Below are 17,500 nucleotides of genomic sequence, written 5' to 3'. Positions count from 1 at the left end.
ACAGCTCAGCTTTGCAGGACTCTGTGATCTGCCCAGCAACTAGGAGGGGGTCAAGTATAATTTATAATCCTTTGTTACTTCTGCATCTGCAGAGTGCTCTCTCCACCTGCTGGAGTGATTACATGTAACCACTGGTGTGAATAAAAGAACCAACAAAGACAGCTTTGACTTGGCATCATTCATTCTCATCTACGAAGACTTTCCAGAACACATCAAACCCCTCTGAGGAAACTATTTTTTTTGCTTTGTGATTGAATTTCAGGTCTTCCATTTTACCTTCTTTATTTTTTTATTATTATTCTTCTGTTCAATGTGTTTAAGCATGAAACACTTCAGCATCTGGTCTCTTCAAGCACTGAGTCGTGCTGCTGTAATGTAATGTAAGGTCTTGCTGAAACCAGGGAATCATCTGGATGATGTTTACACTCTTCAGCATTAATGGTGTCCTTCCAGATGCGCCAGCTGCACATGCCGTGTGAAATCAGAATCTGTGCTGATAACTTCGCCGCTTTTGTGCAGAAGATGCAGCAGATTTCTGATAATGAGCTATTTTTCTATTTTGACTCCATCCTTCATTAAATGGAGGTGTCTGTGGACCTCTTCTTTTTGCTTTTAATCTTTTTAATTCAACCCAGTTGTAGTGTTTTCACCTGAGTAAAAGAAAAATAATCGCAAGCATTCAGAGCTAGTTTGCAGCCGTGTCCAAAGAGATTCTCTGAGTCTCCTCAGCCGTTTCACATTTTTCCAAACTTATCTCAACATTTGCTAATCATGTCGATAAATCCTGAACATGTAAAGTTTCAATGCAAATTTTCACTTTTAACATGTAAACTTGTCTCTTTAAGTAAACAACAAAAGAAACACAATAACTTTGTGATGTTGATTTTATAATTATTTCTTATATATTGACTAAAACAACGTCCTAGCAGCTATATAATGATGTCACATTTGGTTATAATTTCTATGTGTTCACAGTAATGTGAGAGCAGGATGGCGGTAACATTACCTCTTTAGTGGCTGAAGATATAAATCACACACAGAGCAGGAAATATTTGCATTGTTTGAATTATTTTTTAAAAAGCCAAGCATTTAATCAAAACCTGTGTTTGGTTTTATCTTCCTCTTCTCCCTTTTTTTTTTTGCAACGCTGCTGTGTTTGTCAGAAAACTAATCTGGTGATTACAAAGGATGCAGCCTTCTCATCAGCCCCGTATTAAAATGTAAATGAGCCATTTCCAAAATAAGCAATAATAACCAAGTATGGAGAGGAGCCTTATAACCTTCATTAAGCCTTTTTTTTTTTAAGCACAACAAGGCAGTCGTTTCTGCTGTCACGATGCTGGACAAGACAAAAACAACAACAACAACAACAAAAGTAAATGTGATAAACAATGCAAACATCACCATTTGTTGGCAGAAAAGAAACACACAAATACCACATTTTAGACAACAATAGGAAGATAATTCAATCATATCTAGACTCTGACACAGATCCGGAAGCACATAAATCATTACAACACACACACAGACACACACACACCTCTGTTCTATTTTAAATGACAACATTGGTGTTTTTTCGCTGCCACTCTGTTGTTCCGCCACCTCTCTCCCACATATCTCTGTGTGTCATCCAAACTGAAATACATGTTGACTCCAACAAAAGCTCTGAAGCAAATACACTCTGAAACCTGCATGTAAGGTGGACTGGGAAAGGCCACATGAGGAGGAGGAGGAGGAGAAAACAACCTACCTCATCTGTGACTTTAAATCTTTTCAGCAAGGCGACAAACTTCTGCTTGATGTTGGGTTGCTGCGGAGGAGGCAGATGGTAAACACCAGACACTGAGGACATAGATGTTCATATTGTGTGTGTGTGTGTGTGTGTGTGAGGAGGAGCTGACAGAAGCGAGACATATTGTTAAACTCCGAGCTGGCTTTTCACGCTTGACAAATAAAAAACAGCAGCAGTTAATGGGAACAGCATCAGGACATATCTCTGCAGAGGAAAAGTCATTTTTAGGAGGTTATTACTGTGTTTTTACAGGAGAACATGTGGGTGTGTGAGAGATATTTTCAACGCATGTTTGCCTAAATAATTGCAAAGCATTGTTTATTCATGCAGCGAGCGAAGCTATTTGAAAAGCAACATATTGTGGATTCACATTTTAATAAGTGACTGAGCAGCTTGTTCTTTCTCCAACTTGAATATTGTTTTCTTTTTGTTTACATATACATATTTGGCTCAGGCGGCACCCCTCCCTCTCCACATCCACCAGTTAAATATGAACATTAAGACTCATTTGAGGTCATAAATTCACTCTGTTTAAGTCTTTCTGTCGGTGTTTCCTCAAGGTAAATATCTTCCATCTTGAGTTGCTAAATGCTCCGCCACATTGACCATCTACTAGCAGGCTGTGTCTGCGTATCAGAGAGAGTGCAGTTTGATGGATTGAAGCCCATTACTGCCTTGAGAGTAGTGAGCACGGTGCAAAGTAGCAGCGAAGCTGCAAAAGCTAAACAAGCATGGGGTAAATTTGTGTGCAAAGCAATATTTCAATACAAATAAGATTTTCCTCTGAATAAAGCAAGATCGTCATTTTCTGATGACCTTAATGCAAATGAGGTAATATTTACCGTAAGTTAAATAAACAAATGCATGAGGTATAATCTGATCCCATCCATTTTATGTCGGCACGTACACCTTAATAACAGTAGTACATCACAGCTTTCACAGCACTTTAACACACACTGCTGCCTTACAACATGTACTCGAGGCTTCTCCACTCAGTGCAAAACAGGGTGGCTGAGGTTAAAAAGACCCCGCTTTATCCGAGTTAGGGAAATACAGATGTGACAAAAGGTTTGGATGAGTGCAAACGCTGCAACCCTGCAGGATAACGTAACGTTGGTGCAATTTGTGTAATAATAAGAACACTTTTATTTACAAAAGAATCAGTTGTATGAATATGGTTGTGCATGTAAACATAGTGAACTCAATGCAGACTGTGGTTATAATTCCTATTTATTCCACGTGACTCCTTTATCATGCTGTAAAGCTGTTGTAAAAAAAAAAAAAAAAAAGGCAGATTAAAGCCACGTTAACTGATTCTATGTTAAGCAAAATATTAAATGACAGGTGCAACAATGCTGATGACTTCTAGATAAACATATTTACAGTAAGTGATAGGGCTGTGATGATAAGATTTTGTCTCGATTCGATTCTGATTTTTTTTATTTGATTTAAATTGCGATTCTCACAATTATTAGATACTGATGATTTTTGTAGATTAAAAACAAAATAAATGACTAAAACTTTTTCATTTTTCTTGATTTCAATGAGGAAAAAACAACCCAGTAGCCAGACCACTATTCTACTGCTATAATGCCCAAGAAGACAAGAAAAAAGATCAATAAAAAACAATAAAAATGACAAAAAATTTATAATGGATTCTTTTTATTTATTTAAAAAAAAAAAAAAAAAAGATTTTTTTTAACAAAAAAAATAAAATTTGAAATTGTGAACCAAAAAAAATCCCAATTTTCGATGTGATTTTCCCACCCCTAGTAAGCGAGGGTTATAAAGCAATAAAGCACAAAGGTAGCTCTGTATCTGCTATTTATTCACATGTAATCATGCAGCTTAGTAAGCATCAAAATGAGGAATTCTCACAATAAATTCTCATGTTTTTGATCGACGTGGGGAATGTTATTGTTTGCTCAAGCAGTCAAAAGAGGGACAATTCAGTAAGTTCTTCTAAATGACACTGATCTAAAGTGACATGCAGGACAACCTCAGCGTTTCTTACTGCAATGTTGTTTATAAGGTTATGAACTCTATTTGCACATCATTACATTGCAACCAGTCAGCATGTAGGCTTGCAAGTGCTTCTGCACCTCATTTTTCTGAAAAAATAAGACAAGAAGAAAGTTACTTTTTAACCAATAACCAACTCCTCTGATGGTTTTGTTATTTAAAGTCATGGTTCTCAAACTATGGTTAAGTCAATGGCTGCAAGACACGTCTTGTCGATACTGAACGTTCACTGCCAGAGACCCTTTCTGCAAATGGAAAGCATAACATTGACTGGCATTCAATGAGTTAACAGAGCTACTGCTGGTGCTTGCACTCTCTCTAGTTGGACACTGATGAATTTCATGACATCAACCAATTTACAGGTGACGCAGAGTGCATCTGTAAATGAGGGATACATATTTTTCTACTTTCAAATGAAACATTCATGTCTGGTTCTTCACAGTCAATCTATGTCACAAAACTGGGAGAGTTTCTGATCTGCACTTTAAAGTTAATCTGACAGGAGCATTCCAGTTAACCTACTTTTTATATTACCGTGCTGTAAAAATGATCACGTGACCCAGTCATTCCAGTATGATCATAGCTACACAGATAAAGTCTCCATCTTCACACTCTGTACAATCTATAATCTCAGTGTGAATGGCTTCTCTTTACTCGTTTTTATAAAAGTGATAGACAGAAGGAAGGATGGAGAGTCAAAGCCCCTCTCAGTTATGGGGTCCCACAGGGGTCCATTTTAGGCCCACTTCTTTTTTCCCCAGTATATGTCACCACTGGGTTCAATTTTTCAGGTACACAAAGTTGCTTATCAATGCTTTGCTGACGATATTCTGATCTTTTCCCTCTGAAACTGCAGGAGCATTCTCTGAATAACCTGGAGTTATTCAGAGAATGGAGTGTTGTTGTTTGTTGTTTTATTATTCAGCGCTTAGGGCAGCTGCTTCTGTACAAAATGTGCTGCATAAATAAATATGAACTTGAACAAATCTAAGACTGACTCTATTGATCCATGTATGACAGAAGTAGGAAGTTACCTCTCACCAGAGTCCTTGGTAACATTTTCTGTATACTTAGGATTTTTAAGCAGATTTTTTTCAAATAAATTAGTCATCATACATAATTTGTTTCTATTTATTATACCCTTTATGTGTGAGAGGACAGATATCCTTCAGCGGTATGTGATCATGCCAGTGGATCGTCTTAGTGTTGGGGAGCGTGATATATTATAGGTGGTATGTTGTGTCATTAGCAGTGTGAGAACCACAGCTCTAAAGCATTAAAATTTATGAAAACATACCGATTAAAATAATCAAATCAAGAATCTGCTTCTTTTACCTGCAGACGTTTTTCCTTTTAAATGCCAGGAATTTTAATCTATGTGTGAGATAACGACGGTATCTGAATGTGTGGGAAACTGCTAGAGGCAAAAAACGTTCTGTAATTGTTCTCATGGGTGTAAGAATAACAAAAAAATTAATAAAAAAAAGAAAAAGGGGAAAAAAAGAGCAAAGCTTTCATCAACAATTCAAGTAGCGATTTTGAGTTGGAGTGTTTTGTAGGGTCTGTGCTTATTTTCTAACAGAGTGAAGAGGGTCAACTTCATGCCAGACATGTTCATACGTGTGTGTGTGTGTGCTGCAAAGAGCGGAGGGTCTGTGTGTGCTCATACTCAACATGTGTGTGTTTTTCCACCTGCAGCTGTGCAGGTGGTTAGCGAATGTGGTGTGTGAGCTTCACAGGAGGGCTCCATTAATAACCCCCTGATGTAAACCCAAAGTGTACCCCCCCCCCCCCCCCCCCACACACACACACACACACATTCAAGCCAGACACAACGCTTTCCTTCTCTTAAAACTGCAGGCAATTTGTGTCGTTTTAAGACCTGACAACTATTTCTTTCTAACCAGCGTTCCTTTTAAACGCGTGCATGTGAAAAATGTGACAGTGTGTGTGTGTGTCCATGCATACCAGGATGCGGTTAATGTTAATATGAGTGCTTGTGGTGACTTGTCTCAAGGCTTTCCTCCCAGAAAATTGGTTGGAATTGCATGTATGGAGACTGAGAGGGAGGAAATGGATATATGGAGGGGGGGGGGGAGTGAGCTGATAAGGAGAAGAAATGAAGAAAATGAGGCTGAATGATTTAAGGTGAGAGGCAGACAGAGGGGGACGTTTGCGGCGTCTAGTTGCATCAGATTTATTTGAAAGGTCTACGGCACGAAGCAGCTTCGCCGCAAATCGCTTTGGAGACAAAAAGGAGCAGAAAGACAGAAAACACAAGTGACAGGAGGAGGAATGAGGAGGAGTGTGTGAGCTGGTGAGGACTTTTCTCTTACTCTGGTGATGGCAGCATTAGAAGGGAGCTTGCGCCTCGGCTTCTTCTTCCTCACCTCCTCGTCTTCGTCGTATAGATACTGAGAGGAGCAGAAAAAGAAATTTAAAATGGAAGGAATTACTGAACCCATTTCCTAAAAGATCGTCTCTGCGTTTTCTTATAACCAATAAAAGAAAAACTGCTCTACAGACACGACAAGTGTTTTGCATTCCATACATACAACTGCATGCATGGTGTAAAATGATCCGCCAAACCCACAAAACTCACCATTCATTCTCGTTTGCTTTGTTTGCAAGACATTTCAGGCATTTTTCTAGATCTGCATTTAGCTGGAAGTCTGACACCAGATGTTACAGTGAAATACAGACATAACTGAAGACATGTTTAGTTAAGCTATGCATTTAATTTACTGATTACTGATTAGGGATGGTTAGCATTCCTTAATTATGCTGCTATTGGCTATTGGTTTAGACTGCTGAGGGGCATTTCCTGATACACTGAGCTTCTTTCTCTCTCTCTTTTATTTCCCTCCACCTCCCCAATAACAGTGTTGCATCATTAACATGTATGTCTCCTGTCTCAGCAGGTCTCCCTGGCCGGGAGTAGCAGTTCCTGTTGTCTTTCTGTCCTCTTCCCCCCACACAGCAGAGGCAGATGGCTGCCTGTCCTTGAGCCGGGTTCTGCCGGAGGTTTCCTTCCTGTTAAAAGGGAGTTTTTTCCTTCCCACTGTCGCCAGTGTGCTTGCTCAGGATGGGAGATTGAGTTGGAGCTTTATGGTTTCCTTATATTGGCTATTATGAATTGGCTTTCATTATGTTTTTTTTTTTTTTCCCTGTCTGTAAAGCGTCTTTAGGTGGCATTGCCGTGATTTGACGCTATATAAATAAAGTTGAATTGAATTGAATCCACATTTTTGTCGTCAGAATCCCTCCTCTGTCTCTGGCCAGATTCATGCCAAACATCCTGGACCAAACATATCCCTTTATGTTATTTGACCAAAACTAGATGTTTCATGTACTCCAGCTAAGTTTAATCTTGTAGTTGGTCCAGCTTTAATCCTTTCTCTTCTCCGAGCTCTCTCCAGCCGGTAAAAGTTAGTTCAATGTTGACCCTTCTTTTAGCTCTTGCTCTGTAACTTTCTCTTTCTTCTCCTCTTTTCCTCTAATAATGTCCTCCTGGGTATCTCTACTACTACTATTGTGGACATTCAATACTATCACTTTGTTAATATCCACTTGCTAGCATGTGACACGGTGGCATAGAGAGAAACACAGCTGTCCTCTGATGCTCCTAACTGGGACTAAAGTGTGGTTTCTCAGCCTGGATGCTGCAGAGTAATAATGGCTCCAAGAAAGTACTTTATAAATGTCAGTGTGTCATCAAAACAAGTTGGAAACAGATAGTTTCAAAGCTCTAGAAATTATGGACCTAAAAATAAGTTTATCTGATCATTACCAAAATAAATCATGTTTAGACCAGTATTTAAGAGCTTTACTTTTCTAAGTAAGTCTTTTCTAAGTCTTTTGAATCTATTTTCTTTGTATCATAAACAACTCAATGCATGAATTCTTCTCCGTTTTATTTGATTGCATACAGGATGTTGGGATTTCATGTATAAAATGTGTGATATAAATAAATCTGCCTGACACTTTCAGACTCAAGTCATTTCAGTCAATTTTGTGTATATATATATATATATATTTTTTTTTTTTACCTCAGTATAAAAATATCCAGATGTTTGATAAATGATACTAAAACTTTTAACATATGTGTCTTTCTTTGGCGAAACCCCTGTAAAAGCATGAAATGCTGAGTCATCATTTGATTTGTGGGTAAACAGCAACTTTTACCTCTTCGCTTTCTTCTGCTTCATCTTTTCTAAACTTCTTCTAAAGTCCGTCTTCACCCCTTCACCCCACTCCCCCACACTTCATTTATTCTCCCTTCAACCACACAGCACCCGTTTACTCTTTCCTTCAGTCCTTTCTGTATCTGCACCTCCAAGCCTTGTTCCTCCCGTCTTATCTCGCTCTGCTGTCTGCCAGTTCTTTTCAATCTCTCGCTCCGATGGGCACAGATTCCCCCTCACATCCCCAGAGAGCCGTCACATTCGCTCTCATAATCGGAGACAGAAGGTAACACAATAAAGAAACCCGGCTCACAAACAAACTGCTGATGCTCACAGCAATTTGTGAGCTCGGCATGTGATCACGCTCACACTGCAAGAGAAAGAAAGCGAGGCATAAAAAATCCCAGAAAAACCCATTAACCTATAGACTATAAGAAAAGAAATGTTTTCTGTAGTTGCAGAGTCTGTTCTCTGCGAACTTTCATTGGCATGAATTTGACAAAAAAAGATCTTTCAGACACGGAATGAGCCGAAACACAAAACCACTCTTGTGTGTTGGCGATAAGAAGACTAAAATCAATGGAAATGAACTGAATTCTATAAATTATATCAGATGGAAATACATTTTGTGGACATTTTACATACTTTAAACTGCTTTGGATTGAGATACTTTCTAATCTGTGCTTTTCGGATTGTCTTAAAAAGGTATGAAAGCCTAAAAAAACAATTTAGTATTTATCTGTAAAGGAAAAAAAATGCTTAAAAACTTCAGAACATTAAAGAACAAGCAGCACAAGTCCAAATTAAGCCAAATGTTAGTAAAAATATTGTTTGTTTTCCTCTTCTAAACAAACCTGTCCATGAATAGGATCGTCGCTGCCTTCCTGTTCCGATGAATAGCTCTCCTCCTCTTCCTCAGAGTAGTTGTCTATGTCTGGAGAACGATCTGGAGAGAAAGACGGACCGTAACAATCACTAAAGGAATGAAAGGTGAGCATGAGGAAAGACAGATGCGGGTATGTACATACCAGACATCTTTGCTTTTGGTCCCTCATGATCAATGGGTTGGCTGGAGAGGGAGTAGACTCTGACCTCTGCAACTGGAACAGAGGCATCTTTCAGCTGGCTGTGGAGGCCCAGGACCTGAGCGCCCTCGCTGGGGTGCTGCATCACCTTCAAAGTGGAAAAAAGACAGCATGGTCCAAGTTAGCCCATTCTGACCCCCAAAAAAATCAATTTACTGTCAAAAGCAGCAAAAAATTCTTTTTAAAACGAGAAAAACACCAGTTTAATGGCACACGTCAATATTTTTGCATCTCTGAGGCTAAACCTGTGTGAATAAAATCCCGACATGTTCCAGGAAGCAATCATTTCTTTAGATGAGCTGCTGAATGCAAAACACAACAAACGAACAGAACTGAAATTGAAAGAAGTCAAAATGGATTTTAATCACGGCGTGTCCAGATGAGATAGCAAGCAGCGAGACCGAACCGCACGCTCCGTTTAAACAGCATCCGAGGAAGAGGAGAAATGCAGACTGGAGCGAGGGTAAGAGGACGTGTGGACAGACATGAAGCAGATGCAGAGACGCGGAACGAGAAGCCGAGGAGCGCGAACAAAAATAGCAGTCAAGGATTAAGAAAACCAGATGACAAGAACAAAAAATGCAAATATATGAGGCTACTTTTGTTTCTTCTTTATTATTATTATTTTGGTCTGTGTGTGTGTGTGTGTGTGTGTGTGTGTGTGTGTGTGTGTGTGTGTGTGTGTGTGTGTGTGTGTGTGTGTGTGTTTGTTGATCTCTCTGAATGACATCCAGCCTCTCTCTGCAGTCTGGTCACACCAGCAGAGTTAATGAAGTCTGAGCAGCTTATTACGGAGACAGCCGTAGCCGCAGATTAAAGAGGAACACAACTCATTTCACATGTTTCAAATGCTGCTGGTAGCTTTCAGAAGCTCCCTGCAGCTGCTAATTTTAGCCCGTTTCCAGTCAGAAAGACAATTATGCAAATCTGACGAACGGAATAATATGCATAGTTAATAAGAGCCATTGATGGCATTGGACGGTTTTTATGGTTTGCCATTTTTCTCCATGAAGAGACTGAACCCACTGATGGATTTACTGCAAATTCATCCATTGAAATGGCACCAAAGCTTTTCAAAACCCACTTAAAAAGAGCTCACAGTTTAACTGCAGCCCACTCTGATTGAATCCATTATGTTTTATCACTAGAAAAGAGCTTTTTAAGTGATTTTTTTTCCCCACTTTCTGTTACTAAACAGAGTGACATATGGAGGCACAGCGAGCCAAAAAGGTTGGATAAGTTGAGGGTTACATAAACCTAAAAGTGTGTTTCTCTAAAGGCGACAGTCAATCACTACTTGGTCCGGCTTCTAAAATACGATATTTATTCCTTTTATTGTTTGCTGGACAAAAAAAAGGGAGTGCCGAGGAATTACTGGAGACATGTTGCTTATATTAGCAGTTTATATTTTCTAGCCTTATAATCAAACCAATGGATGATTAAAAAAAAGAAAAACAGATTTATAGCCAATACTAAAAACAACTGTTCTGCAAGGTGATGGTCAGTGGAAACCGGAACATCAGAGGAACACATTGCCATGAAAATGAGCTCTAAAAGCGTGTGTGTGTGTGTGTGTGTGTGTGTGTGTGTGTGTCACCAGTGAGATATGAACTTACTGACCCGCACAGAGCTTCAGGTACAATATGCAAACAGAGTTATTTCTGCAGTGACTCCAAAGGAAATGAGCTTGAACTTTCCCCGTACGAGTCTGCATGTATGTGCGCTGCCCCTTTGTAGGGCACTTTGCAGTCAACCTGCCAGAATAAAGAGCTTCATGCATAAAATTTGACTTCATTTAACAAGCAGGCAGAGCCTTAGGCAGCCAATACTGCGCTTCACCGTGTTGGAAGTAGGGAAGACTTTTCATTTGGGACTTTCAGCCTGATTTCAGGTGGCATCGAGTGTTTTACTCTTTCTGGTTAGTTTTTTTTTCTTAAACCATTAGGCGATGAAGTGTGTGCTCATTCTCTCGCAGTTTTACATAGTTCTGACTTCACTTTAAGAAAACCCAGCAGGCTTTCATGAAGTTTAGCGAACATCCACACGTGTCATGTACACACAAGTACAGACGCCCTCTATGAGTCCTTATACTGCAGGGGGGAGACGCTGTGAAGGGTTTTTTGGCAGAAGAGGCTCCAACTTAATTGGAAGTTTGATTTATGGTGACATTTGTGTGGGCTGGGAAGGGACAGCTCTGCCAAAGATTGAAATCTAACGTCTGATTTGAAAGTGCACTTCCTGGGATTGAGTTTGATGAAGGTTAACATTAAATTTGTTTTGAGAGGCATCGAAATGAATTGAATGTTTTGAATGATAAAGAAGGAGATTGGAGACTTTCTACGAAATAAAAGAAGATAAGTCACTAAAAAGAATAATAATAAAAAAAAACAAAAAACCTTCACACTAACTCTTTATTCCCAGTTGATGCAGTAATCAAACAACTGATGCATCATTTTAGCTCCATTTCCATTTATGAAAAACTCAAAACAGTGCATACAACTTCATAGTCAGCAGGCAGTCTCGGTGCTTTCCTAAAGCTCTGAGCACACAGACGCTGCCTGTCAGGACCATAGACCATGTATGAAAGATGGACGGAGCCTCTGGCGGTTAAAAGTGAACCCTATGCGGAAGTCCATAAAACTGCAGTTCCCCCTTCATCCACTAGGGGCTGCAAAACAGAGCAAATCCCCATAGACTCCCATGTTAAAAAGGCCAACTTCACGGCAAAAATAAACACGTTTACAGCCTGGTTCAAAAATCCATTTTCGGTTTATAGGTCAGGTTTACCTTCATGACAACTGCGGGGGGAGGGCATTTTTTTTCTAACTCGCCCCTTTAAAAGTAATTTAATCTCAAAGTTCGGCATATTTAGGGGCATTTCCTTTTGATTGACAGGTACCAATCTCCCGCTTCAAGTCAGAAAAACGTAGAACAACCACGGTTTTTAGCCGGTTAACAACGTGAATTAGCTTTAGCCCGCTTACCTCCTGGTTAGTTCCTGTTATCTCCAGGTTAGCTCGGTTAGCTCTTAGCTACAGAAAACTCGGAGTTTGCTCGTTATCAATCATCCACCATGACACTCACAGCCCCCCTCTCAGCTCCACCTCTTCGCCCATATTTGTATTTTCCGGGTGAGACGACACGCATGCCCCGACCAAGATGGCAATGGTAGGAACCGCCCACCGAGCTTCAATTCAGCTCTTCAGAAACCTATAGGTGACGTCATGGAGGCTCCGTCCATGTCTTTATATCCAGTGTATGGTCAGAACTGCAGTACCTCGGCCATGTTGATGAGCCCCAGTGCCAGAGTCTTGTAGCCCAGGATGGTCCGGTTCTTGTATCGCTTCCGCCGCTGCAGCATGATCTGAAGCTTGTTGGCATCCCGCTTCAAGAAGTGTGGGTACTGCAGGGACAAACGCTCACAATCAAACAATCAACAAGACAAAAGACTAAACTGGATTCAGACTGATAAACCAATTGCAGGTTTTGATAATTAGACATATCTGAACAGTGCGGTGAATCGGGCATTATCGCCTGCTGAATATTCTCTGGCATCCCCAATCGTCAAAGCACTTAGTCACATCCGAACTATGACATAACCCATCATTAGACATCTCACCGGGTGCACTATAATTGGAACAAAATAGACTCCTGGAACAATGTTCTAAGCCATGACATGACTGTGCTGCTCGGTTTAATAGGCTTTCTCTCTACAGTGTTGAAGCGGTGGCAAAGTTTAATGTATAATGTATAACGTCTGGTTCAATGCACCTGGTGGGATCCGGAGAAAAAAATCTGCCTGACCTTTTAGAGGCATTTACAATCATGGAAATACAAAGTGGATGACCTAGAACTGAAGCAAACCGACTGGGAAGTAAATTAACCATGCTGCACAGGAAAGAGTGTTAATGCATGTAGAGGTTTTATGTTGACATAAAACAGCATTTCCATACAGGAAACACTGCAGTGTTTAAGATTATTTCTGATAGATAGGAAGGTTTCACCTAATCACAGGCCACTCTCTCCAGGTCTTATTAGATTTTTATTACCACATCTTATATCCTTTTGCTCATAACAATTAAATTTTAAATACATTTGTGTGTTTTTAGTGAAATGTGGAGAAAAAACTCCAACAGTAATTTCTGGCCTATAAACTTCTACTTTTTCCACACGGTTTTAATCCCGCGGCTTAAACAATGATGCGGTTAATAGGGCTGGGCGATATGCTTTTGTCCCGATTCGATTCAATCCGATTTTTTGGGTTTGATTTAAATAGTGATTCTCACAATTCTTTGATATTGCTGATTTTTGTAGATTAAAAACAAAAAAAAAAAAAACTTAAAATCATTTTTCTTGATTTAAATTAGGAAAAACAACACAGCAGCAGACGATAATTCTGCTGCTATAATGCCCAAGAAGACACGTAAAAAGATCAACAAAAACAATAAAAATAACAAATTTTAAAATACATTATTTTTATATATTTGAAAATTAAATCGATTTTTTAACAAAAAAATAATCCATATTTTCAATTTTTCGATTCGAATTTCCCACCTCTAGAAATTTTAGTCGCATGTATGCTGTTTCGATATAAAAAAGACCAAAGTGGAACCGACAACAGACTCGCTCACAGTTCCAACAACAAACTCTGACATAACTACCGTTAACTTATTTTAGCACCTGCGCAAGAATCAGGACAACGAATAAAGAATAGAGTCGATGAGGAAAAGCCGCAAAAGCAGCGTCAAGTGGAGGCGAAAGCGCTCTTAATAAACTCCAGATGCAAACGCTGCAACAGGTATTTACCAGTGAAACATCATACCGCCATAGTTCCCCCAGATGGAAGGAGATCACTGCTGCCGTAACCAAGCACATCTGACATAACGGATGACTGACACAAAATTACACAAACAATTTTATATCATCATGTATATCTTTATGGGGATATAAAATGAGCTATATCAGGATATGAGATTTTGGTCGTGTCGCCCAGCTCTAGCGGCTAATGTATGAATTTTTACTGTCTAACGAGTCATTCTGCGCTTCATGCACAAACCCTCATCATGGAAAGCGCGCACACACACACACACACACACACACACACACACACACACACACACACACACACACACACACACACACACACACACACACACACACACACACAGAAATGCATACGATGCAGCCCTCAAGGTAAAGGTGATCGATGCGGCTGTTGAAGAAGGAAACAAAGCCCGGAAATGACAGTATATCCAGTCATTTTTACTTCTAGTTAAACACATTTTAACTTGTATCGTTATGTTTCCTCCATGTCTTTACATTAAAAATTTAAAGAAACACAGAAAGAAAAAAAAAGTTTCCTTGTGTGTTTATTTCAGCTACAGGGACAAGAAGTTACTTTTACACATTTTTAATGAGAGTGTGTAGAAAAACAATCCAAGAACAAAGTCCTAGCTCAGTTTTGACTGACAAGCCCCTGGCTTCCCTGAACCTTTGTCTGTACCTGCAGGGAGAAGGTGAGCTGTAGGTCGGTCTCTGTCAGTCCTGCTGATGACAGCAGGATTTCATTGGAGCGCAGGATCCGCTTGGAGCCCTGAGGAAGCGACACGGGGTGGAGAAAAGGAGAATAAATACAAAAGGAAACAGAGAAGACAGGGAAGAGAGCAGGGGGAGGTGATGGAAAGAAGTTAGATGGCATGCCCTGTCTATTTCCAGCAGAGTTAGAGCAATGAACTCTCATCAGTCACACTCAGACAGAAGGGCGTGTGACGCTGGGATAGAAGGAAGCGAAGAAGAGACAAAGAGACAAATAGGTGACGGCAGCATCGCAGAAAAAGAAAGTGGCTTTTGGAGATTTATGTGCCTGCAGAGAATTTACAGCTTCGCTATGCTACAAAACAAGTCAAACACAATCAAGAGCGGAAACACGCCTACAAACAGAAAAATTGCATTTTCTGAAGTCGTGTTAAATCCAACTCACTTGGCTGCAATCTGCTGCCAGGAAGCTGTCCTGCTGGGAAATATTAAATACTGACCTCTTCATACAAATAAAGCTGACTAAAGCGGGCAGGCAGCTGCCTATTGCCACCTCTCAGTGACAGAGTCATTTAGAGCGTACAACAGAGCAGAAGTCACAGAAAGTGTTTTGGCTGTGAAAGAGGAGAAAATGTGTCCAGATCCAATAACATGACTCAGCAAAAACAATAAGAAACTTTGCAGAAGTGAAAAACGGAGGAAGGGGACACTTTTGTTTTTTGGTATGTTCAGCAATAATTAAAGCTTCTAAAGCTTTTCTTTAAGTCCAATAATGTGATTCTGGTGATTAAAGCAACAGGAGTAAAAGCTGAAATGAAGCTAAGTAGCAAGTGGTTCACAAGTTTAGCAAGATTTGTGTTTTTTTCCTCCATCGAGTTAAAGTTACTTTATTTTTACAACAAAAAATAGTTATTTACGACTGACCCTGTCAGAAATATGACTATGCTGAGTTATTAATATGTGTTTTTATCCTGAAACATTTCCTCCAGCTGCTGTGAGTTATGATGTCCTTTCCTGTATCGGCGTCTTACCTGCAGTTTGACAGCAATCACCACTGACGTGAGGTCTTTGTCCAGCTCCTTCAGCATGATCAGTTTCTTCAGGGTCAGGTTGAAGAGCCTGTGGAAAACAAACACAATGGCACGCTAAAATTAGAGTCAACGTGCACTGCTCTCGTTTGCCTCCACTTGTGTTCACAGTTCTAGAAACATAACGTTAACAGAGCGCCATTTGTTCCTCGCAGATGTCAGCTCTTTCACAACACACAAACTTTCATTCAAGGAAAATGAAAAAAATATATTTAGCTCATTTTTTACTATCAGCAAGGATTTCTGTGCATCTTGTTTCTTCATTCATAATGTGATTAACATTGAGCTTGTAAAGTCATTTAAAAAAAAGAGGATTTCAGCTGTTTGTTAACAAAAATAAAAACCAAAATGAAAATCTTTCTTAGAGTTGCTTCGCTGCTCGACTTCCCAGCAGTCCAGATGAAAGGTTACCAGTCAGAAATTAGCATGAATGTGTGATCGACCCAAACAGGATGCTGTTTTCAGCCACAAAGCTTCTGATATGATGATAATTTGTGACATTATAATGATATACATAAATTTCATACATCTTTATCAGTCTCTATAATCTAAATTTGCTATTTAAATTATACACAAGACATTTGGGGGAATTAAAAATCAGTTTCCCAACAAAGCAATTTGACGTTGATAAAGACGCCACTCACGCTAGTTGTGTAAGAACCAAAACTGAATGATGTGTCTGCAAACTTAAACCAAGACGGGTAAATGAGAAGGCTGAAAAGTTGCTGAGTAGCTGGTCAGCAAACATATTAAGTCACATTTCAGAAAGCAGCATTTTTTTTTCTATTTTAGCAACAGAAAGTACGATCCAACCACGATGCTGCAAATTCCAACGTGCAACCCACTGAATATTGTAGTTTATCTGCAGTTTATTAACAGGATGGTTTTCTGACTCGCAGCTCAGCCGACACTTAATGAATATAAGCGAACATACGCAGTAAGTACTACGGCTGTGACCATATGTTTTCGTCCTGATTTGATTCAGATTTTTTTGGTTTGCTAATTCGATTTAAATTGTGATTTTCACAATTCTTCGATACTGCTGATTTTTGGAAACTAAAAACAAACAAAAAAAAAGGACAAAACTTTTTTTGCTTGTCATTTTTCTTGATTTCAATCAGGAAAAAACAACACGGTAGTCAGACCATCATTCTGCTACTATAATGCCCAAGTAGACAAGTAAAAAGATCAATAAAAATGACAAAAAAAATTTGATAGTGAATTGTTTTTATTAGAGAAAAAAAAATTAACAAAAACAAAAATCGACTTTGAAATTGTGAGGCAAAAAAATCCCGATATTCGATTTTTCAATTCGATTTCCAACCCCTAGTAAACACCAATGTGCAACTAGTCTTTTACTTTTATACCAGTGTACAGAGCTTATAAAGCTACTGAATAAAGATAAATCTGACTTACATAAATGTTAACACCTGCCAAGGTGTGCAAAAACACCTTGGTAATAAGTCCTGTTACACTATGTGTCACCAGAACCACACAAATAATATAGAAACTATTAGCATGGCTCTATAACATTATAATGCTGTTTCTTATTACAATGCTTGCAAATACATTTGGAATCTTTAAATCTAAGGAACACACACTAAATATTAGGGGTGGGGAAATCTAATCAAAGAATCGAATTTTGGGGGGTTTTTTTGGTTAAAAAAAAATCTCTTTTTTTCAAATAAATAAAAATAATCCCCTATAAAATTGTTATTTTTATTGTTTTATTGATCTTTTTATCTTTTGGAGTATTATAGCAGCAGAATGATGATCTGGCTACTGTGTTTTTTT

At 39.2% G+C, this 17,500-nt stretch overlaps 1 protein-coding gene across 1 annotated transcript in view; it reads right to left on the bottom strand.

Moving 5' to 3' along the window:
• Nucleotides 1-17,500, bottom strand: part of pacs1 (phosphofurin acidic cluster sorting protein 1) — a 65,999-nt gene that overhangs the window by 9,994 nt on the left and 38,505 nt on the right. Inside the window, exons 2-8 of the mRNA XM_079258101.1 lie at nt 15,650-15,737; nt 14,587-14,676; nt 12,361-12,486; nt 9,027-9,171; nt 8,853-8,944; nt 6,151-6,228; nt 1,751-1,810 (exon numbers count right to left, since the gene is read on the bottom strand). Of these exons, the coding sequence (XP_079114227.1) occupies nt 1,751-1,810; nt 6,151-6,228; nt 8,853-8,944; nt 9,027-9,171; nt 12,361-12,486; nt 14,587-14,676; nt 15,650-15,737 (679 nt within the window). The remainder of the gene's footprint in view (nt 1-1,750; nt 1,811-6,150; nt 6,229-8,852; nt 8,945-9,026; nt 9,172-12,360; nt 12,487-14,586; nt 14,677-15,649; nt 15,738-17,500) is intronic.

The sequence above is a fragment of the Telmatherina bonti genome, assembly GCF_933228915.1.
Source record: "Telmatherina bonti genome assembly, chromosome: 18".
In the NCBI taxonomy this organism is placed as follows: domain Eukaryota; kingdom Metazoa; phylum Chordata; class Actinopteri; order Atheriniformes; family Telmatherinidae; genus Telmatherina; species Telmatherina bonti.
This window is presented reverse-complemented; position numbering and strand designations above follow the sequence as displayed.